Genomic DNA, 27,667 nt, shown 5'->3' with positions numbered 1-27,667 from the left:
ATTATTATTATTATTATTATTATTATTATTATTATTATTATTATTATTATTGGATCTGGTATTTGCTGGTGGTCTCCCACCCAGGTACTAAAGCTGATCCTGCTTAGCTTCCAAGATGAGACAGGATCTGGTGCTTTTTGGGTATTTAATCCCTCCAGCACTCTTTCAATAGGACACCCCTGCTTTACACCGGGGAGATGTCGGAACGTCGCAACATGGCAACCGGTTGTCTATTGCGTGACCCAGTTCTCTTCCTTGCCCTTTCTCCAAGCAAAGAGGGCCTGTTGAACCCCAGCCTCACTTCCTTGTCCTGGTTGATTTTCCCATGGAAAGTGGTTAATATTTCCATAGCGCCCAGGGAGCTGACATTAACGAGCTGCTAATTAACACCACCGATCTTGACAATCCCAGTGTCAGAACCCCTAATTAGTCTCACGTTCTGCTTTAATCAACTGTCTCTGTCACGGATTTAATTTAATTTCTGTATCCGGACGGGAACGCATCCGACTGAAGCCCTGGAATACTGATGCCGGAGAGGGAAGCAAATGGAGGGCCATTGTATATAATGGGGCTTGGGCATCCACAGATTTGGGTATCCATGAGGGGTCCTGAAACCAAACCCCAATGGATACCAATGGCCCCGTTTTATAAAACGGAATTGCTCTTTTATTACAAAATAGAGGGGTTGCCGTAAAAACTAACACCAATTGCTTCTCTCCCTCTAATCGTTTCCTCCATGCATTTGTTCATTCTCAAAAACAAGGTCGGATCAAGGAATTGTACAGGCGAACTGCATTTCCCAGCAACCTCTGGCCATCTGAGCCAAGTCTGCCGGATGCTGGAAGCAGCAGATCGACAACATCTGGAGGTCCCTTACGATCCCCACCGCCGCTCTAAATGGAAATTGCTTCCAGAAAGTGTGCATAAAATGTTTATATTAAAGGAAAGGTCTACAAAAAGGGGGGGAAATGCACATGAATTTCCGTGTGAATCTCTCCCTCTCTTTTTAAAAAGTTGGAAACTATATAGAAACTGGGCACAGAATGAACTGAAGGGTGAAAGTTGGAGCGGCAGAAAAGTGACGGATTCGTCCATCCTTGCTGGATTGTGAAATGAAGCAAGGCGTGCTAATAAATTGACCATAACATGCCTTTAAACAGACACACACAGAGAGAGACTTTTAAAATGTTTCATCTGACAACGGATCTGGTTGTAATTATTATTACGGAACGGCTGCGGCTCAAAGGCTTCAGGAGATGTTTGGGAGGGAGCTTGCCTTTTTGCATTTAGCCTATCCAGAAGAAAGCACTCACTTTGCCACCGCAACCAGGATCCGGTTACAAGACATAGAGGCAAAGAATGTGCTCCGTTGGCTGAAAGGGTGCTAGGGATGGGGCGAGGGATATATATATATATATATATATATATACACACACACACACACACATACACACACACACACACACACACACACATGACATGATCCCAAAATATAGTTGAGCCTTAACAGCTTCAAATGAACCCTGTTGCCTTGCAACATCTGAGCTTGCATGCTGAACATGGGATGCAGATGTGGGCATGCCTGCCACAGTCTGGTGTCCAAATACATTGTGTCGGAAAGACAGAAGAGGTCTTTAACCAAGCCCACAGTATTGGCAAGATTGTCCCACATTCTTCCATCAGGTAGTCCTTGGTGATCCGATCTCATGACCAGATCTCTCATGACCAGCCTTCATAATTCTGTCTTTTTCCAAGGAAATGCTCATAGAAACATAGAATCCTAGGATTGGGAGGGACCACAAGGGCCATCTATTCCAACCCTCTGCCATGCACAAATATACAAGTAAAGGCCCAGGGCAGATGGACCAAAAGTGGCATGCCGCCGTCTATACTGCCACACGCTCCCAAACCCTAGTGTGTAACAGCAGCGGCGGCATCATGGCGGCATCCTGTCCACACGGATGCTGCCATGATGACGCAAGTGAAATGCAATATACATAAGTTGCTGCGCATTGCTTAGATCACCGGTGACGTGCAACGGCGTCTTTTTCCCCAGATTCCTTTTACTGCGGAGGGATGCTGCGTGGTTTGCCTGCTGTGGCATCCCTCTGGAGTTAAAACAGACGCCTCCAGCCCACCCTTTTGGGGAGGTATGTACTGTGCCAAAGCAATCCTGAAAGATACTTATCCTACTACTGTTTAAATACCTCCAAAGCTGGGCCACCTTCTAGCCTATTCCACTGTCAGAACGTTCTTCCTAACATTTTCTGTATTTACTCATGTAGAAATTGACCCCCAAAACCTGAGTCAACTTATCCATGGTTCGATGTAAAAACTGTATCTTAAGTCTTATTTAAAAGAAGAAACCATCCCCTGGTGAAAAGCAAGAGTATAATCTGTCCTGGAAGCACTGAACCCCTCTACTCTCTCATCCATCCAGCCTTAAGAATAAGCACAAAGAGTTATGTCTGCTGGAATTTTGTAAGTTCTTTGACTTTGCTTTGCTTTGCTTCATCCTTTAGATCCTTTGCTCTGTGCCCCTAAGTTTTACCCTCAACTTATCCACGGGCCATAGCAAAATCTATCATTTTGGCCCCCAAACTTGTCCTCGACTTATACATGAGGTCGACTAATAGTCGAGTATATATGGTAGGTGGGATCTCTTGTAATTTGGTGCGACACCATCACTCCTGGATGTCCCAGCAACCCATGGGGCTGCTGTGTTTTCAACAAATCAAAAATCCAACCAGATTAAAACATAAACCGTAAAAAAAGTGCAAAAACGACAAATAGAAAACCCAGCGCAACGTATGAGACCTGTGCCACCTTAAGGAATCAGTCCCGACAGGTCTGTCGATCACGCAGCGTTGTCATGCCACAAAAACTCTCCTTTCGTTTTGGATCAGGCTCCAGGAATGGAATTTTTGTCAGCTTTGCAAGGCTTTCCAAGAGGGTTTGAGCAGCAGGTTTATGCATGTCTTTAAAAAAGGAGAGAAAGAATACTGAGATAAAATTATCTTTGCTTTAACAAAGCAAAAGGGTTTATGGTAAAGGTTGGAGGGAAGGGAGAGATCCAACTTTTCATCATTCCTGCTTTCATGTCCCTGTTTTTCTGCCTTTGGTGTGTTTGTCTGTTTTAGCTGCTTCCTTATTAGTGTCCAAACTCAAGGAGGAAGAAAAAATAAAAGGATTGCTTTTAAGGAGCCAGTTTACAAAAGGCCCAAGAAACTAATAAGATACGGGAACACCTTCTGGAGCCCAGAGAGCCAGGAGTTATCGACCCTGATGCCAGAAGCATCCCAGGCAGAGGGCAAGGCTTTGACTTGTAAGGCTTTTTAAGAGAAGGGAAGAAGCCGCTTGGATTTTCAAAGTCATTCTGAAGTCCCAAACTAGTGCGCTCTGATGTGCACAATGCTCTTCTGACTTCAGATAGAAGAAACATATAAGACAGGGGATAACAAGGGAGTAGAGTCATCCCATTGAGGATGAGAAGGGACCTGTCTCCCAGCGAGGAACAAACTCTGGCTTTGCACATTCTTGGTAAAAACCATTTCTATGAAATGAAAAGCTCTTGGATTCTTGGTGGTCAGTGTCCGTCGGACTCTGCTTCAAACATAACAAAAGCTGCAGATGGAAAAATGTCACTCCGTCCTCCTCAGTTGCAAGAAAGAAAGAAATTGCAATTGTGAAGTCGAAGGTTTTCATGGCCGGTATCCATAGTTTTTTTGTGGGTTTTTCGGGCTATGTGGCCATGTTCAAGAAGAGTTTATTCCCGACGTTTTGCCATCATCTGTAGCTGGCATCTTCAGAGAATGCTGATATCTTCAGAGAATTGCAGTTGTTTTTCTTCTTGTCTGCAAGACAACCAGACACATTCTCTCCCTTTCAGCAGAGGTTTTGGCATTTGCAAGAATGATTTTATTGTACCGCCGGCCTAAGTTGTGCAAATTACCGAACTGAAGCTACGAAAGAAAGCTTGATGTCCTTGTCTCATGGACTTTAAAAAACATTAGATGTGCTGGATGGGTTGTTTGCATCTTTTTGATCTAGCACCCGTTCCTTATGCGCTTGCCGTGTACTTGCATTTTGCTTCACAAAGGGGGAAATGACAATCGTTTTGTTGAGGACGTGTTGCAAGAAATTACAGTCACTCTGGAGGAGTGGGAAAGAAAACATTGGGTGTTTTTTGTGCTTGAAGAAAGAATCTATGGGGCTTGACAGATCGCCCCGGTTTTGCTCCTGAGGGACGCCGCAGCAGCCAAACCGTGTGGCATCCCTCTGCAGCAAAAAGAATCCGCTAAAATCATTTGGCGCACTGTCGCATGTCAATGACACAAGCGCAGCACCACGATGTGTGGACGCTGTGCCGCGCTTGCATCATGATGGTGTGGATGGGAGGCCGCCATGACAGCGGTGCCATTACATACTAGGGTTTAGGAGCGTGCAGTTGTTCCACTATCTCGAACCCTAGTTTTGGCCCCAGGGTGCCACAAAGTGCCCATTTGTACCAAACGCATGTCTTTAAAAGAAACGGAAAATACAGTGAGCCCTTGGTATCTCCAGGGATTTCGTTCCAGGACCCCCCCCCCCATGGGTTCTAAAATCCATGGATGTTCAAATCACATTAAATACAGTGGCATAATGAAGTGGTGTCCCTTGTATACAATGGCAAAATCAAGGCTTGCTTTATGGAAATGTTTTTAAGCTGTGGATGCTTGCATCCGTGGATACGGAGGGCCAACTGTGCTTCCTAATTAGCTGTCTCCATAGGTCAGGATGGCCACCAGTCTTGTTGAAAATAAGTCATGGGCACATTCCTTCACACCCCTGCATGGTGACCCACCATAGAGTTGCATGGATGTGGAGGCATAGCCAGACTTTTGCTCTTATAACCTTTTTGGGCGGTCGGCTTTTGTGCTATAATTGTGAAAATTATAGGTAAATGTCCAGGAAATGGAAGATGGATCACATAGTTGGTCATCTAGTGTCAGCATCAGAGAGTGGAAAATTGGTTTGGTGCCAACGGCAATTTCCTATCAGGTGTTCTGAGTAATGAATAGCCATGCCAAAGGGAAGCATCCCAGGCCAGTATCATCTCATGATCAGTTTGGCTCAGTATTTGTTCAGAATTGTGCCTTACTAGAGGAAGATAAAAAAGCACCTCCCTAGCTGTGATTTAGTAGAGCTGAGGTTAGGGGTGAGTAACTTCTCCAAGCTCATTAGTGAGCCGTGATCGAAGAAATAGTAGTGATAATGAGAGAACGCGGAGCAGAATCGGTGCTATCCCATCGATCAATAATGTGTGCAGAATAGGGATAAATAAGAATATTCTTGGGCTGTCTCCTGATTCAAGACACTCTGCATTTCCTCCTCTTCAGTGACTCCACTCTTGCATTATATCTATGTATATATGAATGGTTTTTAATTTTATTTTATCTTATTTTGCTAAGAACGTATTCCAGAAGACGCACATTCATAATGGATTTAACCCAAATAAATTCTTTAGGAAACAAATTCAGAAACTGGGCAGAGAGAATTTGGTATGCTACTATATACAGTGTGCCCTTGCCTTATGTGGGTGATCCGTTCCGGACTCCCTCTCATGTAAGGCAAATCCCGCATGTGCTCAAGCCCCATTCATTTGAATGGGGTGTGCCCCCACGCACCCCATTCACCTTATTAGGACTCACCGTCCATGTGACCTCAGGCCCGCGTATGGGGAGCCCATGTATGGCATAGGCGCACTGTGTATGTGCGTGTGCATGTATGTGTGTGTGTGTGTGTGTGTGTGTGTATATATATATATATGTATAGTCATCTTTCCGTTTTCGTGAACTTCGAATCCACATCCTTCTCCTATTCATGGGCAGCAAACGCAGGGGGACAAAATGGGCCATGCACTGCCATTTGAGCCAATGAGGCTTGAATTCCGTCGATCTTCCATTTTCTCAAGAGGGTCCGGAACGGATCCCTTGTGAAAATGGAGGGGCTACAGTATATTTTACTAGCAACAAACCCTTGACTGAATCAACGTGTAAATTATTCTTTTCACTTGTCCATTGTACTCAAACCAAGGGGGGAGGGATATTTTCAACATTGTGTCCTCAAGGAGCCCATTGCCTAATACGTCTGCTGGCCTTTTTCGTCTGAGAAACAAATGCACCCGAAATTCTGGGCACAAGTCTTGTCTGCTATTTCTCCTAGGAAAAAAGAAACTTTAGAAGGACCCATCCTATCTCCTTATTTGTGGCAAGGACAGGCTGGCAAGTACATCAGTTTATTGAAAGGGAACTGCAAACGTGGTGCTACTCGATGGGCATCATAGCCATGCTCAGAATGGGGGACATTTTGGAATTCCTTCTGAACAGAAGGTGCAGCAAAGGAGGACATATGATCACCCTGTTTTATGGTTGGCAGGGTGCAGTCCTTTCAAAGCCCTCCATAAATCAGAGCTGGACTAATACAGAGGGATATTTTTTGCAGTAGCCAGGAGCAATCTTGTCCTGGCATGTTTGCATTATTTCTCACAGGCTTAAATTATAGAGGCAGATATGGTGATGCGATCTCCCTGTCCTCCTTCGCACCCCCTTCACGCATTGACAAACAGCAAAGAGATTTCCTTACGTTTGTCTGAGTATCACAACTTTCCAACTGTTCCTGTTTAGCAGCTCGCAGTAGGGATGAGCCAATCTGTCAGTTGTGCTTCCTCGCACTTCCTTGCTTTTCCAGCCTTAAATCCCTTCCATCCTCTTTCTGTATCACCTGGGTGACTTCTTTTTGAACGTTCTCATTTTTTCTGCCAGTTCCCTAATATGGACTCCTTTCTCTTTGTATTGGAGGAAATGAGTTCTAACCCATAAAAGCCCATGATAAAATATATACGTTGGTCTTAAATGTGCCGACAGACTCTATTACAGTCTGCCCTTGGCTTATGCGGGGATCCGTTCCGTGTAAGCCAAATAGCACACATGCTCAAGCCCAATTCAAGTGAATGGGGCTCGTGCATGCATTCCTGGGCTCGTGCGTTGCGTCCCATTCATCCAAATGGGACGCAATGCCCCTTGCGCCCGGCATGCTCCCTTGAGGCTTAAAGCCGCGTATAGCGTATCTGCGTATAACGTGGGCGCACTGTATTGTTGTTACTGTTATGCTGGAACCAACGTGGGACATTATTTCCTATAGAAAGCATGCAGTTTGACACCACTTTAACTGTCATGACTCCATCGTACAGAAACTTGGGATTTGTAGTCTTATGAGCCACAGCAAGCACTCTTTGGCAGAAGACCATGTCAAATGACACATCCCAGGATTCATAAAATGGAGCTATAGGACTTAAAGTGGGATCGGACTTCCTTAATTCCATAGTATAGATGCACCCCCAGTCAAAGCAGTATGGTTCCTGGCCCTCCAAGAGTCAAACCAACTGTACATTGCAACTCACATGTGCTTGTGTATGTGTACACACCGTACCCATGTGTACGTGCGCACACCATATCCCACCCCACCCCAGTTCTCCAGCGCAGCAACCACAAGATTTGTGCTGAAAACTAACAAGGAACATTAAAACTCTTTCCATCTGTTTTCTGTTTGATGTTGATTTATACCGTTCCAAAAATGTGGCTTTGGGAAATATTTTCTCTCCTCCATAATTTGAAAGTTTCTGGCAAGGAAATGGAGGAATGAACCCAGAAGATGTCAACTAGGGATGGAAAGGCCAACGGAAATGGGAGGAGAGAAGAAGTTAGGAGGGAAGCCTAGATCCCATGGATTCTGAAATGCCACATGGACAACATTTAGCAAACTTGGTTCCAATCATGTATCTGGTTATAAGTCTGATTATTAAGATCCTTCCTGGATATCAGTTCATGCATCTGAGGAATTGGACCAAACACTTATGCTATAACTTTTCATGCGCAGTTAGTCTCAAAGGTGCAACAAGATCTACTTGGTTCAAGTCAGTTGCTGTTGTGGTTGTAGCTTTCGCGGTTGTTCAGAAAGCAAAGAAGTGGACATCTCTTTCTCTGTCTCTCTTATGCACAAACATTTTCCATGTGTGGTAGTGGTTCAAATGAGGGTTCATTTTCAATGAAAGTAGAGATTCTGTCTTTCACACCCCACAAGTCACACCAAACGCATGAAACTCATGAAAACAGATACGAAGAACTGGGCGATGCTAGCATCTGTCGCCAAGTACGTCAAAACTGGGAAACTGAAATATACAGACTATATTTTCTTTCTAAGTGAGGAGGACCTGAGGCCTGAGCAAAGTGTCCAATAGGTTGAGGAAAGATGCATCTCCCCTGTTGTTGTTGTTGTTGTTATTGTGTGCCTTCAAGTCATTTTTGGTTTATGGTGACCCTAATGTGACACTATCCTGATGTTCTCTTGGCAAGATATGTTCAGAGGTGTTTTGCCATTGAGCGAGTGTGACTTGACTTGCCAAAGGCCATCCAGTGGGTTTCATGGCTGAGATGAGAATCAAACCCTGGTCTCCAAAGACATAGTCCAATATTCAAACCACTATGCCATGGCTGGTGCATCTGTCTACTCAATGGAAATGGGGCAACCTTGTCATTTGTCAGACATGGTTGTGGTAGCTTTTCCCGAATGCATCATGTCACCACCCCATGTGTCTACCTCCCTGGTTTGCAAATCCTTGTTGTCGTTGTGTGACTTCAACGACTTATGGTGAACCTAAGGTGAACCTATTGTAGGGTTTTCTTGGCAAGGTTTGTTCAGAGGAGGTTTACCATTGCCATGCTCTAAGGCTGAGAGCATGCGACTTGCCCAAAGTGGTCAAGTGAGGAATCAAACCCTGGTCTCCAGAGCTGTAGTCCAACACTCAAACCGCTTCTTGGAGGTGCTTTGATTGAGAGTTCCTGCATGGCAGAATGGGGTTGGACTGGATGGCCCTTGTGATCCCTTCCAACTCTGTGATTCAATGATTCTCCACGCCGACTCTCTTGCAAATCCTTGATCAACTATTTATCCCTCTCTCTCTCTCTCTCTCTGTGTTGCCTCCTAGGTTGCCCGTCTGGGACGTTCAAATCCAGCCAAGGGGATGAGGGTTGCGTCCATTGTCCCATCAACAGCCGGACGACGTCGGAAGGAGCCACCAACTGCATCTGTCGCAACAGCTACTACCGTGCAGACTCCGATCCGCTGGACATGCCTTGCACCAGTATGTTGCCTTTCATTGGGGACGATGGGGAGGACATCATTGGAAGCCTCCCTTCTTTGCATCCCCATTCTTTAGGACTGGTTCTATTTTGTGTTTAAACGTTGGTTTGTGTGTGTGTATTGTGTACCTTCAAGTCGTTCCCAACTTATGGTGAACCTATGGTGGATCAACCATGGGGTTTTCTTGGCAAGATTTGTTCAGAGGGGGTTTGCCATGACCTTCCTCTGAGACTATGACTTGCTGAAGGTCACCCAATGGGTTTCATGGAATCGAACCCTGGTCTCCAGAGTCATAGTCCAACACACAAACCACTATGTCACATTGTCTCTCAAATGCTGGTTTAGCCTCCAAAAAACCAGGCGCATGGGGGGAGTTTTCGAAGAAGTAGCCATGTTAGTCTCTTGCAGCAACAAAAGGAAGAAGGAAAGGGAAGGGGAGAAAACGTAGCAGCATCCTTAAGACTGACTGCTTTTGATTTGCACATTAGCTTTCGTGGATACGAACCCACTTCTTTATTGCAACACAGAGTGATATTAAGACCTCAGGCATAAAACATACTTTGTATGTTTGTGGGAATGGGATTGAATGTATCCCCAAATTCTGGAAGGCAAGAAAGGAAAGCAGGAGAAATGGAGATTTGTCATCCAGTTTACCGCTACAAGTAAATAAATGGAATTTATTACTAGGAGGTATCATGGCGGCCGTTAAATTAAACAACTTGAATGAAGGAGGAGAATAATGTTGGAAAGGATATTAGAAAATAGTCAGGAAATAATGCAATTTGATATTGCTTTAGCCGCTGTGCCTTGATGGTATGGCATTCTGGGATTTGACGTTTTGTGAGACATTTAAACTTCTCTGTCAGATATATATGTAAGATAGTGTAATATAGACTTAGAAAGTGTCTTTTCATTGGTAGATTATAGAAAGAAAATCCAAGGCAAGGAAGTCAATTTTCGTTTAGTTTCGATGTAGTTAGTTTTATGTGGAGCGCTAGGAAGCCGTCGCCGTTTGTTGCTGTAGGTGTCCTTTGTTGGTTGGTTTGTTAGGTGTTTTAGATCTTTATTGATTGATTTTCTATTATTGTATTAATGTTTTTATCGATTTAATAAAATATAGAAGATTTAAAAAGAAAACCTTCTCTGTCAGAGAGCTCAGGTGCTGCAACAAAGTACAAAAGGTCCCATTAAGCACAATGGCATCTTGAAATGATGCCCCTTATATAAAATGGCAACATCAAGGTTTGCTTTTTGAATCCATGGATAAGAAATTCTTGGATAGGGAGGGCTGACTGCACAAAATTGTATGGCAAGGTTTAACTCAATGGATCGCTGCTTCTCTTCCCCCGTTTCAGTTGTCCATTTTCTGCCCTCCGCAGCCATTCCATCCGCCCCGCAAACGGTCATCTCCAGTGTGAATGAGACTTCTCTGATGCTGGAGTGGAGCCCGCCGAGGGACTCCGGTGGCCGCGAGGACCTTGTCTACAACATCATCTGCAAGAGCTGTGGCTCTGGCCGTGGCGCTTGCACCCGTTGCGGGGACAACGTTCAATTTGCCCCGCGCCAGCTGGGTTTGATGGAGCCCCGGGTCTACATCAGCGATCTCCTGGCCCACACCCAGTACACCTTTGAGATCCAGGCTGTGAATGGCGTCACCGACCAGAGCCCTTTCTCACCCCAGTTTGCCTCCGTCAACATCACCACCAACCAGGCTGGTAAGGTTGTGCGCCACCTTAGCTGTCAAGATCCCTTCTGTCTTAGGCAGGGGTGAGCATCTACGGGAGGCACCCATAGCCCACCAAGAAATCTTGGAGGTATGACCTCCCCCCCCCCCCCCACAACCAACAGGGGCATAAAGATATTTTTGCATGCATTTAGGTTCCCCTGCACTATTCCACTGTTTGCTTTCATTTAGGGTGCATTGCATGAATAATGCAGTTTGATATGACTTTAACTGCCATATCTCCATCCTACAGAATCCTGGAGTTTGTAGTTTTGTGTGGCACCAGCCCTCTTTGGCAGAGAAGGTGAAAGAGCTTGTGAAACGACAAATCCCAGGATCCCCTAGGATGGTGTGGCAATGCTTAAAATGGTGTCCAACTGCATATTTTCTATGGTGGAGATGTGCCCTTAGACAAGAAGGTCTCTCCTGGCCCTGAAAAGAACCAGGGGAGAATAAACACATGGTGAAAACGCCTCTGGAGAGCATTTGCAAAGGATAAAATGAGTTTTTTAAAAAAAGATTTATCCCTGGGGAGCCCTGTGAGTTGTTCGAAGGGCTACCCAAGGTAGGTGAAAATATTGGAGCATCCCTCAGAGAGATGGGGAATTAACAAATCCAAGCAATGTAATGGCATGCAACAGGTATCAAAGCAATGCATTGACTTGCAACAGGTATCAAAGCAATGCAAGGCAATGACTTGCAACGTATCGAAGCAATGCAATGTCTTGCAACAGGTATCAAAACAATGACTTGCAACGTATCAAAGCAATGCAATGACTTGCAACAGGTATCAAAACAATGACTTGCAACGTATCAAAGCAATTGAATGACTTGCAACAGGTATCAAAACAATGACTTTCAATGTATCAAAGGAATGCAATGACTTGCAACAGGTATCAAAACAATGCAATGCAATGAATTGCAACGTATCAAAGCAATGCAATGACTTGGAACAGGTATCAAAACAATGACTTGCAACGTATCAAAGCAATGCAGTGACTTGCAACAGGTATCAAAACAATGCAATGCAATGACTTGCAACAGGTATCAAAGCAATGCAATGACTTGTGACAAGTTCCTTTTCCCCCTCTATGTTTATTTCACCTCAAAGGCCATTTTCCCATATGCATTCCAGATACATTGAACTACAAATCCTACCATTCCCAGCCAGCAAGTGGGTTGTGGGATTTGTATCCATTGGGTTGAGAACTGGAATTTATACTCCCCAAGCAATACTTCTGAAGAAGGGAGAAATCCTGGTACTTAAAGAACTCTGGTGCCAACTAAAACATCCTATGTCATTTTCTTCATCAGTCCTGTGGTTTCTAATGTATATGGTAATATTTGCTAGCATGCCAGGGCAATTCGGTGTGTTAATGGCAACCCGGCACCCATTACTAACGTAAACAGATTAGATTTTTGAGCTCACTAATAGCAAAAACCTGTTAAGTCTCCGCTAATCTCCGACTCCAACGCTGGGGAAAGGGAGTCTTCAATCCCCTTCCCTCACTTTTCATCTTTCCAAGGCAATAAAGGTAGGAATGTAACCATTCCTCCAGGCTGACTTATCCTTGCATTATCATGGCAGGGATGAATATGGTTTGGAAGTCAGCCTTGTGCCATCCAAACCCATTGTGCATTTAAATGTCTTTCTATGATGCCTTCAGAAAGGAGATTACTATGACTCCGAAAGACAACTTGAGCAGGATGACTAGACATCCTCCTATTCCTCTACATTTTGATCTTCTGTCCAGGAGGAATTCCAAAATGTTCTTCCGCATGGGTTCCTGGAACCCAACCCCAGCTCATCCCAAGGACCCATGGTATACAAATGCAGCCCCGATTCGCTACACTCCTAAGCTTGGGAACTGCAGATCATATTGGAAACCAAGGAGATCAAAGTCCTCCAGCCTCTCAAAGCTCACCAGCTTCACTTTTGGGGTTGCATTTGTGCATCCCCTGAAGCCAGAGACCAAGCAGCCTGCTTTTCAGTGCTTCCATTGCACCTCTTGTAATTAAGCAAGGAGGTTGAGACTTTTATTGCAACAGCTGGGAACATTATCACCTTGTGCAAGGAGAGAGGTGGGGTGGAGGGGTGGCAGAAAAGCACCCTAGCACATACACGCACAGAGACGCATATGCACACACAATGCTCTATCTTCCCCCTCTCCGGCGTGCTCCTGCCTGGTCCGGCCTTATTATGTGCTAGACCCGGCTCTCCGCCTTGTGTGATGCCTTCCTTAATGTATCTATTCATTAGCAGGAAAACAGTAACTGTCTGCTCGCTAATTCTCCCATAATTAGAGGCAGGATTCCTTTTTTTCCAGGCTCTGCAGCACCACCTGGCAGCCTTGATGCTCCCTCATTAGCAGCTGGAGACCGAAGCTGCGGAAGCTAAAAAGAGAGAGAAGGGGGTGGGTAGGTGGGTCTCTAGCACAGATTCGTGGGTGGGGGGCACAAGGCAAGCGGGCAGCGAATGCGAGGGAGGCGGAGGATGAAGGAGAGGGAATAGCTTTGGCCCCATTCCCACTTACAGATAAATCGGTGTGCAATCCGAATCGATGGATCGATTCGATAGCGGAGCACGGTTCCTACTACATTTGCCCCGATTGCATTTCCCCCCTCTAAAATAATCCATTGTGGTTCACATTGACGAATGAATTGGTTCAAAATGGACCAGCTCCAGCCGGCCGAAGGGCAAATTTAAATCAATCCCGATCCCCACCCGGTTCACACTTGTGTGGAATCGATTTATCCAAAAGGATGCGGAAAACATGAACATCAAAAAGACAGTTAAATGGGTCTGGTGCATAGCCCCCCTCTCAGAATCGCTTCAGCGATTTGGTTTAAGTGGGAACTAGGGTCCAGTCAAACCGATTTGCAATCCGGTTTAAAAGGTAGTGGGAATGGGGCCATTGCACTTTGCTCTAACATGGCTACGTAAGGTTCTCTCCTTGTGTGTTTTCTTCCTCCAGGAAACCAGGGTCATTTGAACTGGTTCAAACTGATTTGCGATCCGGTTTAAAAGGTAGCGGGAATCAGGTCATTTTCTTTGTGGAAGTCTCCTGCACATGGATCCATAGCACCATAGAGCTGGAAGGGACCGAAAAGGCCATGTAGTGCAACCCCATCGCCACATCTCACAGGATCTGGTTTTCTTCCTTTTCTCCACCTTCCACCTCTTAGAATAGTGACGGATTCTTCTGCTTCATAATCTGGCATTTCCAGATGGGATTCACTATTCAGAATAGTGATGGATTATATGGACAATCCCAACTTTAGTGTTTGCTTGCACATCTTTGCACTTTAGGATCTTACCTTGTTCTTTCGTAGCTGTCCTTCCTAGCTCTAGTCTTATTCTGATTAATGCCATCCTGATTAATTTTATTATTAATCTTTCTTCTGAGTCTACGCCCGATCATCATATAATGTTTTCAGTATATCAGTTAAATAGATATAATGACAGAATACAGCCTTTGCCAATTGGGAACCATTCCCTTTTTCCGTATTCTGTCCTCAGTAGCATCTTGTCCTGAGTACAGTTACTCACCCGCAAATCTAGCTTCCTTTTATACACATGTTTTTGCATCTTCCTTGGGAAGTAAATCTTCATAGGCTTTATTTTTGCAAGGAAGAATTAATAATTTAATAATTTTTATGCTTGCGGTGAGAAAGTCATCAAAAATTGCAGAGGTTTTGATTTCCTTTTGCGATTCACGACTCGTTCTGTTAAAAAAATGTGTGTGGGTTTTATGCACATAAAGCAAGATTTTCTGCACACAAATGTATGCAGAAAGGGGTGTTTATGTGCAGAAATTAATATTCCTGTGCAGGATTTCCTCCCGTGCACATTTGCCACAAAGAAAACCGACGTGCATTTAGTGACGCCCCTAATGCGGACCTTGTCTAGGATATCTTTTCATCATCTTTTCACAATCTTTTCTCCTATCCTTTGCACCCTGGTTCATGATCGCAAACATATTCTCTATCCCCGAATCCCAACAATGGACTCTAGCCTGGCACCGGCGAGGCATTCGTTTCCCAAAATGAGCCTTGTGTATACAGAGATCTAAACCACCTCTTGCTTTTGGAATCTCTCCAAACGCTCCATTTCCAAGCCGAGGGAAAGTTTATACACATCCATCTCCTCTGTTCAGCCTGCTGTGTCCTCTCTTCTTCCACCAGTCCCCCCCCTCCAACCCCAGACATTTCTGACCCTGACCTCGGAGCACAGCCGTGTCTGCTGGACGGTAATTGAAAATACCAGAATTCCCCATTGTCTCAGTGGTGGCCAAGGGTAACCTGATGCTCGGGGAAAGGCCTTTGGAGTCAGGAGAGTCCGGAAAACCCCCCAGCTGCTCCCTCTTTGCTCCCTATCATTCCTAGGTCCTCCCCGGGGAAAGAAAGCTTTGGTGGGCCTCCACTCCTGCTCCCCAGACTCGACATGGGTTACAGGGATTAATGTGATCAGAGATGGGTTCTGCTGCCAGTAACCCAAACCTGGCAGATGAACCCGGGCAACCGAGGAGCCTCCTTGGATTGCTCTAGGATGGAGAGACAGGGAGGCCTCCTTAGCAAGGATGAGATTTGCTCTCCAGACCTGGCAGCTGACAGAGAAAGGGGGAGAAGCAAGGGAAGGGGGGGGGTACAAAAGAGTAAAATGAATTGATGTTGGCAGAGTTTCAGGCTTGAAAGGGGAAACTGGAGAAGGGCCTCGGTTTCACGGCTAGCATGTGGTCCGGGGTTGCCATAGACAGCGTGTCAGTTGACCCCCCTCTTCTCCACCCCACATCCCTCTCCCTCCCCTTCCCAAACCCACCCACAAGGAAACAAGGAGCCTGAGGGGAGGGTTTGCTAGTTTCGTGGATCAAGTGTACGGCTGGGAGCCACGTGGGGAGGAGACAAGTCTCCTAGCCCACCCTAGTCCTGCTCCCCAGTCCTCTTTTTTCCCAGGCATATCCTCATATCAGGCGATCTGTGCAACTGAGACCTGAATTTTCCCCGGCGCTTGAGGATCAAACAGCTTTGCCCTCGGAACAGTGTCAAAAGGGAGGGGAGCAAGTAGACTGTTGGAGAAGAGTCCCGGAATCAAACCGGTGACATTAAGGAAGATCTGTCGCTGCTGCTGTTGTTGTTGACTTGCGTTTTGTAAGTGTCAGGAGTAGCACGAAAAGGCCTGGGAGGTATCAGAAAGCAACTAGGTTCAAATCCATGGTTATTCTTGTTGTGGTTGTTGTGTGTCTTCAAGTCTTTTCTGACTTACGGCAACCCTAAGGTGAGCCTCTCATGAGGTTTTCTTGGCAAGATTTGTTCGGAAGGATGCTGCCTTTGGCTTTCTCTGATGCAGCTTGAAATATAATGACAGAAGTATCCTGAAGACCCCCAGTTTTGGCTGATCTTGGAAGCTGAGTAGGGTCAGGACTGGTTAGTACTTGGAAGAGGCAATGCCAGGGAGTAGAATCATAGAATCTTAAGAGTTGGAAGAGACCTCAAGGGCCAACTAGTCCAACCCCTGGAATATACAACTAAAGCACTCCTGCAAGACACTTATCCAGCCCTGGTGGCAGTAGACCTTCCACTGCTGGAGGTTGAGTCTGCAAGGAGGTAGTAGTCTCTAAAAGTCTGCATATTGTGTAACAACCACAATACTAGGGCAGCCTGGCAATGGTGGTGGCATCAGCAGATGAATGGTGTTGTTTGCCTCTCCTTTCTTGGTGTTTTGGGGGCTTCCTCTCCCAATATCAGGTGCTGTCGGCCGTATCTCAGAAGAGAGCAATAGGAAACCACCTCTGAGCACCCCTTGCTTAAAAAAGCTCTATGAAACTCATGGCCTCTCCATAAAGTGACAGGCAACCTGAAGGTGCATACAAAATGGTAGACAAGGCACAGCATCATCAGATTGCTTCGACTGATCATAAGATATATTTATTTGATTGAAATTCTTGAATGAGAAAACTGACCTAAATCCCCTTGAAAGTAGCTATGCAGCAGACGATAGCATTTCATAATGTGTTTTTATGTCAAAGCCAGATTCAAGAGTTGGTACACTTCTACCAACTCGGATGCCACCCAAACTTGCTTCCGACTCTGATGCCGTAACTCCAGCTCCACAGATGCACACTCACAAATATCAGATACACAGGCTTTGAAACAGCAAAACCGTAAGAGCCTCTGCCTTCCTTCATCCTGGCATATCACTCTGGGCATGGGACGCACACACAGCCACAGCGAATTTCCCTGGCTGAGCTTTCTACTGCCTAGGCAGTTCCTCATAAAGCTGTGTCAGTTTTAGCCTAATGAATTGTTCTGCGCATTGCACAGCTGTTTCCACAATTCACCCTCATTTCCGAGACATCGTAAAACGTCCCTGACCTGGATCACACCCAGGCGGGCAGGAGGCGGACTGGCGAGGGTGCAAGGGAGAAAGAAGATGTGGGGAGCAGAGCAGAGAAGGAAGAGCAGGATTCAACCCGGTCGGTGTAATGGATGTGTCTTGTTCGGGTGTGAATCCAAACTGGATTGCCTCCACAGCAATGATACAATGATGCTATCGATGAGATTCATTAGAGAGGCCTTCTGGCTGAGCTACACATACAAAAAGCTTTAGCAAGGGTGGGCAGAGCTTGGAGACATTCCTTTATTTTGGATTACAACGCCCTAAATCCCCTAGCTTGCATGCTGGGACTTGTGGTCCAAAAAGGCCCCACCTGGAATACTGTGTCCAGTTCTGGGCACCACAATTAAAAGAGGACATTGAGAAACTGGAGCGTGTCCAGAGGAGAGCGACTAAAATGGTGAAAGGTCTGGAAACCATGCCCTATGAGGAACGACTTAGGGAGCTGGGGATGTTTAGCCTGGAGAAGAGAAGGCTAAGAGGTGATATGATAGCCCTGTTTAAATATGTGAAAGGATGTCATATTGAGGAGGGAGCAAGCTTGTTTTCTGCTGCTCCAGAGACTAGAACCCGGAGCAATGGATGCAAACTCCAGGAAAAGAGATTCCAGCTCAACATTAGGAGGAACTTCCTGACAGTAAGGGCTGTTTGACAGTGGAACAAACTCCCTTGAAGTGTAGTGGAGTCTCCTTCCTTAGAGGTCTTCAAACAGAGGTTGGATGGCCATCTGTCGGGGATGCTTTGATTGTGATTTCCTGCATGGCAGAACAGGGTTGGACTGGATGGCCCTTGTGGTCTCTTCCAACTCTATGATTCTATGATTCATTGCTCTGGGGAATTCTTGGATATTCCTGCATGGCCAGCGGATGGACTGGATGACCCTTGTGGCCTCTCCCAATGCTATGATTCTATGGGGAAGGCTATTTTTCTTCTCATATGTCATGTAGGATGCTTCTGCTCATCCATAACCAGTCATTGAAGTAGCTTGAGTCCGTGTCAAATCTGAGTCAATCGATTCAAGCCCATATCACTGGTATCCACATTGCAGAATTAAAACAGTTTGACATCACTTTAACTGCCATGACTCTATCCTACTGTGTTATAATATTATGAGCTGCCCTGAATCCCAATTTTTGGGAAAGGGTGGGATAATAATAATAATAATAATAATAATAATAATAATAATACAGAATCCTGAGATTTGGAGTTTGATGAGACACCAAAGCTCACTTAACAGACCAGACTGAATAGCTCACCAAACTGGAGTCATGGCAATTAAAGTGGCGTCAAACTGCTTTAAGCCTCCAGTGCGGATACACCCCAAACCTTCCCCTTTTTTTCTTGCAAAATGTGTGAAGACCAATGTAATCAGGGTTAGCTGGAAAGGTATCCCTGTTGCTTCTCCTCTTGGCTGCTGGTCAGCTGCCTTTTCCGAATGAGCAAAAAAGCAAGCAAATGGGCAACAGCAGCTGCAAGGAATAGGAAGATGAGGTGGGCACTTTCATTGTTGGTGGTGGGAATGTTAGCTTTTAGGCTGCTTTTCATGAAATCGCAGCATTAGAAGTGATCTCACAGGTCGTTTTATCGAACCCTCCACCAGTATAAGAAATCCACAGCTAAAACCTTTTACCCGTCCGCTGTCTTGGGCTCCCGTGATACAGTCCAATTTCTTTTGTCTGTTATATTTGTCTGCTCTTTTTTCTGCATTCAGAAAGTTTTGCTTTTTGATGGCTTTTAAATGTTCACCATCCTTTGCATGATGAAGGGTCTAAATTAATGTGGACAATGGTGGCCCTCCAGGTATTGTTTGACTCCAACTCCTAGCATCCCTCCTTGGATAGAGTTAATGGGAGCTACAATGTAAAAATATTTGCATGCTACAGTTGCCGAGTCTTGATATAAATGATCATAAATAAATTTTATCCAAGACCCCAGAACTGACATTGGCAAAGTGTAAGGGATCTTGCAAGGATCAGGATGTATGGAAACCCAGTGCAAATTCCCACTCAGCAATGGAACAAGCAATCCCTCAGTTTGTAAACTATGTTTCACTTGGGGCTTCCAGGGAACAAAAGGGTAGACAATGAGGGATCTTGTTGTTCCAGACGCTAGCTTTGAAATGCACTTCTTAGCATTTCGCTAAATCCGAACCGTCAGATTACTAGAATGGTAAGTGGAAGTATTGATTTATCTGTTTCTAAGTCACTGATGCTGAGATGATACCAGAGATGTTCGCATCGGCTCCAGTGCCCAAATCGATCCAAAGTCGTCAGGGGCATGGCTTGTGTGTGGGGCGACCAGATGTCATAACCACAAAGGAGGACAAGGCACCGCAAAATGTGGTACCTTCAAGAAACATGTTGGCAATTACCAAACAAAAGCCCAAAACACTTGTGTAAATGTAAATTCATGCTTCTTAGTTGTGCTCAAAATGGAGGACATTTTGAAATTACTCCTGGTCAGAAGGTTGAAAGGTGGGATATATCCTGGAAAAGGATGCTGTCTGGTCAACCTGGTTGTGTGTGTGTTTGTGTGTGTGTTCAGAAAAATGTGTTGACATGGCAGCATCCTCCAGTTCTTGGACGAATGGAGAACACGGGGCCAATGGTAGCCCCTAGAAACATCTCAAGAACTTCCTTCAGACTCTCTCTGTGATGTGCTTTCATTGAGAGTCATTGACTTAGACATTGTCCTCTTTCTCTTTACAGCTCCTTCGGCTGTGTCCATCATGCACCAGGTGAGCCGAACTGTGGACAGCATCACCCTTTCATGGTCCCAGCCCGATCAACCCAATGGAGTCATCCTGGACTATGAGCTTCAGTATTATGAGAAGGTACCAAGAAAGTGTGTGGATGGTGGGGATGAGGCACTATTCACTTCCACTAAAGATGGGGTGATAAATTAGAAAGGATTGGAGGTCCACGTTGGACCTCTGCAGAACTGGGGGACATCCCCCACTGTGACTGGACCACTTCTGTGCCCCTTCATTATCAGAATTTGGGTATCTCCTGGACCTAAAATGTAGTGAGATTGTTTTGAATGAGAAAGAATTGAAAGAACCCTAGGGTGTTACAGAAATTCTTATAGAATCCTACATACACCAATGTGACGTAGTGGTATGAGCATTGGGCTCCAACTCTGGAGACCAGGGTTCGAATCCCAGCTCGTCCATGGAAACCCCCTGGGTGACCTTGGGCAAGTCATGCTGTCTCAGCCTCAGGGCATGTCAGTGGCAAACTCCCTTTGAAGAAACATGCCAAGAACCCCCCATAGTAGGGTCGCCATAAGTCAGAAATGACTTGAAAACCCATGAAATGGATGAGACCCCAGGGGGCATTCAGTCCAACCCTTTGCCATGCGGTTGAGATGGAATCTCATTCCACTTGATGGATAAATCAAGAAATAAACTATATATGTGTCCATGGTAGACATGTAACTCTGTTCCTAGTATTTTAAACCCAGAGAGAGAATCATAGAGTTGGAAGAGACCCCAAGGGCCATCCAGTTCAACCCCATTTGCCATGCAGGAACTCTCAATCAAAGCATCCCCAACAGATGGCCATCCAGCCTCTATTTAAAAATCTCCAAAGAAGGAGACTCCACTACTCTTCAAGTCAGCATCTTGCACTGTTGAACAGCTCTTACTGTGAGGAAGTTCCTCCTAATATTGAGGTGTTCTGGGTCCTGTTCTCTGGAGTAGCAGAAAATAAACTTGCTCCCTCCTCAATATGGCACCCCTTCAAGTATTTAAACAGGGCTATCATATCACATCTTAACCTTCTCTTCTCCAGACTAAAAACCCCAGCTCCCTAAGGCATTCCTCATAGGACATGGTTTCCAGACCCTTGACCATTTTAATCACCCTCCTTTGGACATGCTCCAGTTTCTCAACATCCTTTTTGAATTGTGGCACCCAGAACTGGGCACAGGATTCCAGGTGGGGCCTGACCAAAGCAGAATAAAGTGGCACTATTATTTCCCTTGATCCAGGCACTATACTTCTATAAATTTATTCAGGTGCAGAAATCTTGGATGGACAGAGTTGATGACGATGGAAGGAAGGGATGGTGGGCCGCTCTTGCTCTTTCTCACTTGCTTTCTCCAGATGGGAGAAATAGAAATGGAGAAATTGCAGAAAGGGCTGAGTGTCGAGGGGGAAGCTAATTAAGTTTCTGCAGCAAAATCAAGCGGTGGGTTTTCCCTCACCCGCCCTCCATGGAGGGTGTAAAGGGCTAATCCTTTGCTCCCTCCAGTTGACCTATTTTTGGTTCCCCACAGGCCAGCGGAAGCCGGGGGGAAGGGAGCCCACCATTTGTGCCGATAAATAGGTCCTGACCTATATTGCATGAACCGGAGCCCTGGCGCTGCCCTCTTTCGCCTCCTTTGCAGAGCAAACCAAGAGCTAGAAAGCATGGCTGGGGAAAAATTAATCCACCTGGTGTCCTGGGCACTTTCTCATTCAATAGAAAATGCAGCTCAATGCAATAATAATAATATTCATATGCTAGAGAGGGCATTTTTTTAAAGCCAAAAGTCCCACACATCCCAACATTTCAGGGATGCCCGTGTGTCCGCGCAACATGGGAGTGTGACCAAGATGGCAAAAAGTTATCAATGAGGAAGACGATGCAAGCTAGGAAATGTTGTAGCAGTTTGCTTTTGCCGGAGCCTCCTGAGAAGGGCAGGAATCTGCCCCCTCCTCATTTCTCCCATGTCCTCAGTTAATAGGATGCAAACTATTTTTGCATTGAGAAATCACTAAAGTAAGCTGGAATGGGAGAAGAAGAAAGTAAAACTGGGATATTGTATAAGTCGCTAAAGAAAGTGAGATGACGGAGGATTAATCAGGACTGTCCCTGGCAAAGCATGACAGTTGGAGTGTGTGAAATCCCACAATCTCCCAGCTAATATTCACCGACACTCAAACCCCTGAAAGATCTTGGTTCCCCATGATGTTTCTGACTAGGACAAAATGCATCTTTACTGACCACTGGAAGGGCGCAGGGATCATGCGTAAAAATTGGCAAGCGCATGCAGCAGAGTTGTCTATGCCTGACTTGGAACATGTATTCTGAGGACTTCCAGTGCCTAGAGAATGCATTCTTTGATTGCTCACTTTCCATCTCTTTGCCTGACAGGATCTGAGCGAATTCAATGCTACCGCTGTCAAGAGTCCCACCAACACTGTGGCGGTGCAGGGCCTCAAAGCTGGCACCATTTATGTCTTCCAAGTGCGAGCGCGCACGGTGGCTGGCTATGGACGCTTCAGCGGCAAGATGTACTTCCAGACCATGACTGAAGGTGAGAAGAACGTGGGCTATTTATATTTGGACGAATTACGAATGGAAGATCTGAAGATGGCAATGCATATGTTGGTCACCTCAAGGCTGGACTTCTGCAATGTGCTGGGCATTGAGTGACTTCTATCCCAAGTTTGGAAACGTCAGTTTGTTCAGCACATGGCAGCAAGATTGTTTCCTGGTACATCTAGGAGTGATCATATCACATGAGTATTAAAATAACTCCACTGGCTGGCAATTAGTGGTTCCCAACCTTTGTTGAGTTGCAACCCCCTTGCAACCGGAAGTCCAGCGCCTTCTTCCAACCGGCGGCCTCCCTGATTGGTTGGGAGGCCAGGAAGGGACGAGACTTCCGGCTGCCTACAAGGCCCAGCAGCCTTTGAGGTCAGATGTCCCGCCCCTTCCCAGCCTGCTAACCAATCAGGGAGGCCGCCAGCTGGAAGAAGAAACGGGACTTCTGGCTGCAAAGGCCACTGAAAGCCCTGTGTGATTGCGGCAATGGTGGCAGGTCAAAGGATGCCTGGCCACCCTGGAGGAGGAGGGAGGAGGAGGGGGGCGAGCCCCAACCTGGTGACCCCCGAGAAAGGGTCGTTCAACCCGCCAAAGAGGTCCCGACGTACAGGTTGGGAACTGCTGTTCTAAGCAGTTTACAATCTGTAAGCAAATTGCCCCCAACAAGCTGGGTACTCATTTTACCAACCTACAAAAGGATGCAAGGCTGAGTCAACCTTGGAACCCTATAGGGATTATACTCACAGCCTTGTGGCTGCAGTACTGACATTTAATGACTGTGCCACCAGGGCTCCTTTACAAATTACAAAGTATTGGTCATTACCATTAAATCTTTACATGGTTTTGGATTCACGTTATCTGCCAGATCACGTTCTCCCATATAACCCACCCCATCCACTCAGGTCCTCCGAGGGAGATCTACTTCAGTCTGCCCAAGTTAAACTGACCGTTACTCAGAGGAGATATTCCTCAGCCACCCTCAGATTGTGGAACGACCTGCTGAAAGAGATTTGTCAGCTGGAGACACCGTCTTCCTTTAAAACATTAGTAAAGACTATTCTATTCCTGCAGGTTGATCCAGATTATTTTAAAATTAGGAATTTTAAATAATGCATTGATTGATTTTGATATCTATCGGTTTTATTTGCTCTTTCAATTGATGCACATTGCAGAGGTCCAGCCTTGAGGTTACTAGGATGGGAACTACCATGTTATTTGCTGTTCCCTGCCTTGATCCATAGTGAGAGGCGAGTAAGAAACCATTGTTGTTGCGTGGGCCCATGACATTCACAAGGGTAAGGGCTACAGAACCCCTGTGAAAGTGGGAAAATTGCAGTGGTCCCCAAACGTGGGTCCTCCAGATGTTGTGAACTTCACTTCCCAGATGTCCCAGCCACTTTGGGCAACAATCAGGAATTCTGGGAACTGTGGTCCAAAACATCTCAAGAAACAAAGTTTGGGGATCACCCAACCACCTGAGTGACCACCTCTCTAGGAAGCTTTAGGTCCTTCTATGGTCAGCGTCTGCCAGAAGTTGATCATATACTTGCACTGAAAGACTTACAAATGCCTAGAGAACTGTTCTCTCTAGGAATCTCTAGGTCCTCCAGTGCAACTTCTGGTGGATGTTTACCACTGAGTCTTGCAGGAGGACCTAGAGATTCCTAGAGAGAATAGATTAATCAAATTCATGAATAATCAAATCTGCAAATGCTGCAAATGTGGAGGGATGACTGTATTTTGCTCCTGCCTATCAGTCCCTCCCTTGGTTTGGCCAAGGTGTTAAACAGTCTTACTCTTTTGCATTCCCTTCCAGCCGAGTATCAGACCAGCATCCAGGAGAAGCTTCCCCTCATCATTGGCTCCTCGGCAGCAGGGCTAGTCTTCCTCATTGCCCTGGTGGTCATCGTCCTTGTATGCAACAGGTAAGAAGGCTACCTTGCTGCCCCTGGGTGATTCGGTTTAGGAGTTGGGGAGGTGGAAATTAGTGGTTCTGGATAAGACAACACATAAGAAGAGGGTCCCAAAGACCACAAGAAGAAGGAAAAGCACCAACCCATTATTGAAAAGCATATGAGAAGTCACAAATAGAATCAAACCAAGGCAAGTCCTCAAGAAGTATGTTGTTGCAAAAGTAGTACAATACTGTATATAAGCAAAGAAATGCTTAAATGTGGTATCTTCACATCCAGAAAACATATCCAGGAGTGGCCATGTTTTGCCTGATGTAGAAGCCAGTGGAGCTTCAAAAGCTTACAACATACATTTTATGCATTTTGGTTGGCTCAAACTGGGATTATACAGCAGAGAAAGTAGGATAACAGGGGATTAATTGGGACTATCACTGCTGAATTGGTAACGTTGCAAGGTATGCAGGGGCACCTGGAAAAGGGTGGTGCACATAAACACACCATCTGCACACGCTACTGTGGTGTGCCTTTAAGTCATGTCCAACTTATGTTGACCCTAAGGAGAACCAATCACGGTGCATATTTGCATATGCTCAAGATATAGGCTCTGACACGTGACATGGCATTCCATGCTGCGAGGCATGAAATGGATGGTGCACGAAGCCAATATGGAACCGGCATTATATTCTCAGAAATGTGTGCGCGCACATGCATGCACCCTTATGATAGGCAGGGAGAAGGACTTGATGGGGCAAATGGAGAAAGGGGCTCTGTAAGGTAGAAGGGGATAGGAAGATATGCTGGTGTTTCTGGCTGATTGCTGAAGCCCAGCCTTGCCCCCCTGCTTTGCTAGTCCATCTGCCTCCCGCTCAGCACGATGCTCTCCTTCCAGAAGACGAGGATTTGAGCGCACAGACTCCGAGTACACCGACAAGCTCCAGCATTACACCAGCGGCCACAGTATGTACTACTCCAGTGGGTATGGAGAACTGGGGGGCGGCGGGGGAGAGGGATGGGCAAGTGTAACAATCCCTGATCTCTTGCTCCTTCGATGTCAAACCTTTGCTTCCCACATCGCCTTAGAACCAGAAGTGCTCTGGACAAACAGATAGATAGAGAGGTAGATTCCGGCCTCCTCTGCAATGCGGAATTAATGCAGTTTGACACCTCTTCAACTGCCATAGTTCCATACTATAGAATCCTGTTATTTGTAGCTTTGTGAGATGTTCTACCTTCTCTCTCAGAGAGCTCTGGTGCCACAACTACAAATCCCAGGATTTTATGGCATGGAGCCATGGCAGTTAAAGCAGGGTCAAACTGCATTAATTCTGCAGTGTGGAAGCATGGAAAAATTCATTCTTTAGGACCACAACTACCAGAGTCCTCTGACTAAAGATTCTGTGAGTTGGAATTCAAAAAGTAATTTTTCCACACTAACGATCTGAATGGTAGGTAACACAAAGCACTCCCAAAATTGTACTCTTGGAATCAGGAAAGTGTAAGGTAAGCAGGGGCCCATTCACACTATAGGGATTATAGCGCTGTTATTCCACTTTAATTGCCATGGTTCCATCCTATGGAGTCCTGGGAACAGTCTCCCGAAACGTCAAATCCCAGAATTCCATAGGATAAAATCATGGCATCAAAATATATAACAGAGCTATACTTCTTTAGCATAAATGGATCCCAGTAGTGTTTTGCATGTGTGTATAGAAAGTCCCAAAACTACATTACGTCCCAGGGCTCAGAACCAGATTTTTCAGCTCTTTAATTCTAATTTTATGTCTTCTGCACTAGGCTCTAGTTGGTGGATTTAGGGCTTGTAGTAGAATACAGAGCAGATCTTGCAAGGTTGTCTTCACTACAGCTCTCCATATCAATCTGTCTCCTTAGCTGTTCGCACAGAATTATCTCCTTTTCCCCAGTTTGAGTCAAAGAATCACCAAGTAATGTTTCTCATATTAGTGGGATGATAAATCCGCTCTTGGTTTTATTCCCAATTTCAAGGGAGAAACCTAGATGCTGTACCTAGGTTGGATACATGGTCCATCACCTTGGATAGCTTCATTGCAGTGCAAACAAGAACCCAGAGTGGAATCACCTCCTCACTGACATGGTTCCAAAAAAGCAACCTTGGATCAGAAGGAGCCATAGATAGAGGTTTAGTGAGATCTAGGCAAAGAGTCAAGATCCCAAGGCACAGGTCCTTCACCCAAGACCATCTTCTGAACTGGAGGACCAAGCTCTGAGGCCATGCCTTTTATATGGTCTACCTGGCTGAGATTAGTCCATAGAGATCAGCTGACTGAGGCCATTCTTTTTATATGGTCTACTTGGTTTTGATTGGCTCACAGTGGTCCATTTACAGAATGCTCAGGTAGGCTGATTCTGGAGCTTAGAGGCCATCCTTGAAGCTAAGAACGAGCCAAACATGCTGTTGAATCTTGGACCTTCCAGGACTTGTGAAAATGCATCCACTTTTAATAGCACCAACCCCTTCTATTTGGAGAATGTTTAATAGGAAAGCAGATTGCTACACCCCAAAGAATCAGAAGACCTTTCTCGAATGACTCCCTGTGCCCCCTTGCAGTTGTGTGCCTTCAAGCCATTTCTGACATATGGTGACCCTAAGGCATATAATGGGGTTTTCTTGGCAAACGTTGTTCAGTTGTTCCCTGAAGATGCCAGCCACAGATGCTGGTGAAACGTCAGGAAGAAACTCTTCTAGAACATGGCCACAGAGCCCAAAAACCCCCACAAAAATCTATGTTCAGAGGAAAAATGCAAAAATGGAAATCCGCAGACATTCAAGCCCTATTGGATTGAATTGCAGCGCACACCCATGGGCACTTATGGGTGTGCGCCATGGGCACATGCCCCATTTCTTGTGCGTCCATTTGCTGCTCGTGATTAAGCGAAGGACACAGATTCAAAGTCTGCACAAACAGAGGGACAAGTGTATTTATGAGTGGAAGATGCTGCCTCAGAGAATGCTGGAGTCTCCTTCTTTGGCAGTGTCCAAACAGAGGCTACTTCCCAGCCAAGTAGACCATATAAAAAGAATGGCCTCAGTCAGCTAATCTCTATGGACTAATCCGAGCCCAGTAGGCCATATAAAAGGGAAGTGCTTTGTCTATGTCTTCCTGCA

General features: G+C 45.7%; 1 protein-coding gene across 7 annotated transcripts in view; it reads left to right on the top strand.

Annotated features, from left to right (window-relative positions):
• The window catches only part of EPHB2 (EPH receptor B2), a 106,004-nt gene that overhangs the window by 62,329 nt on the left and 16,008 nt on the right, over positions 1-27,667 (top strand). For 3 of the 7 annotated variants that reach the window (XM_042479626.1, XM_042479621.1, XM_042479620.1), the window contains 6 exons: positions 9,026-9,181; positions 10,560-10,895; positions 20,006-20,130; positions 22,436-22,598; positions 24,426-24,534; positions 25,373-25,479. In XM_042479626.1, the coding sequence (XP_042335560.1) occupies positions 9,026-9,181; positions 10,560-10,895; positions 20,006-20,130; positions 22,436-22,598; positions 24,426-24,534; positions 25,373-25,479 (996 nt within the window). The remainder of the gene's footprint in view (positions 1-9,025; positions 9,182-10,559; positions 10,896-20,005; positions 20,131-22,435; positions 22,599-24,425; positions 24,535-25,372; positions 25,480-27,667) is intronic. The other 4 variants (XM_042479625.1, XM_042479624.1, XM_042479623.1 and 1 more) reach the window with 2 other exon arrangements.

The sequence above is a fragment of the Sceloporus undulatus genome, chromosome 7 (assembly GCF_019175285.1).
Source record: "Sceloporus undulatus isolate JIND9_A2432 ecotype Alabama chromosome 7, SceUnd_v1.1, whole genome shotgun sequence".
In the NCBI taxonomy this organism is placed as follows: Eukaryota; Metazoa; Chordata; class Lepidosauria; order Squamata; family Phrynosomatidae; genus Sceloporus; species Sceloporus undulatus.
This window is presented reverse-complemented; position numbering and strand designations above follow the sequence as displayed.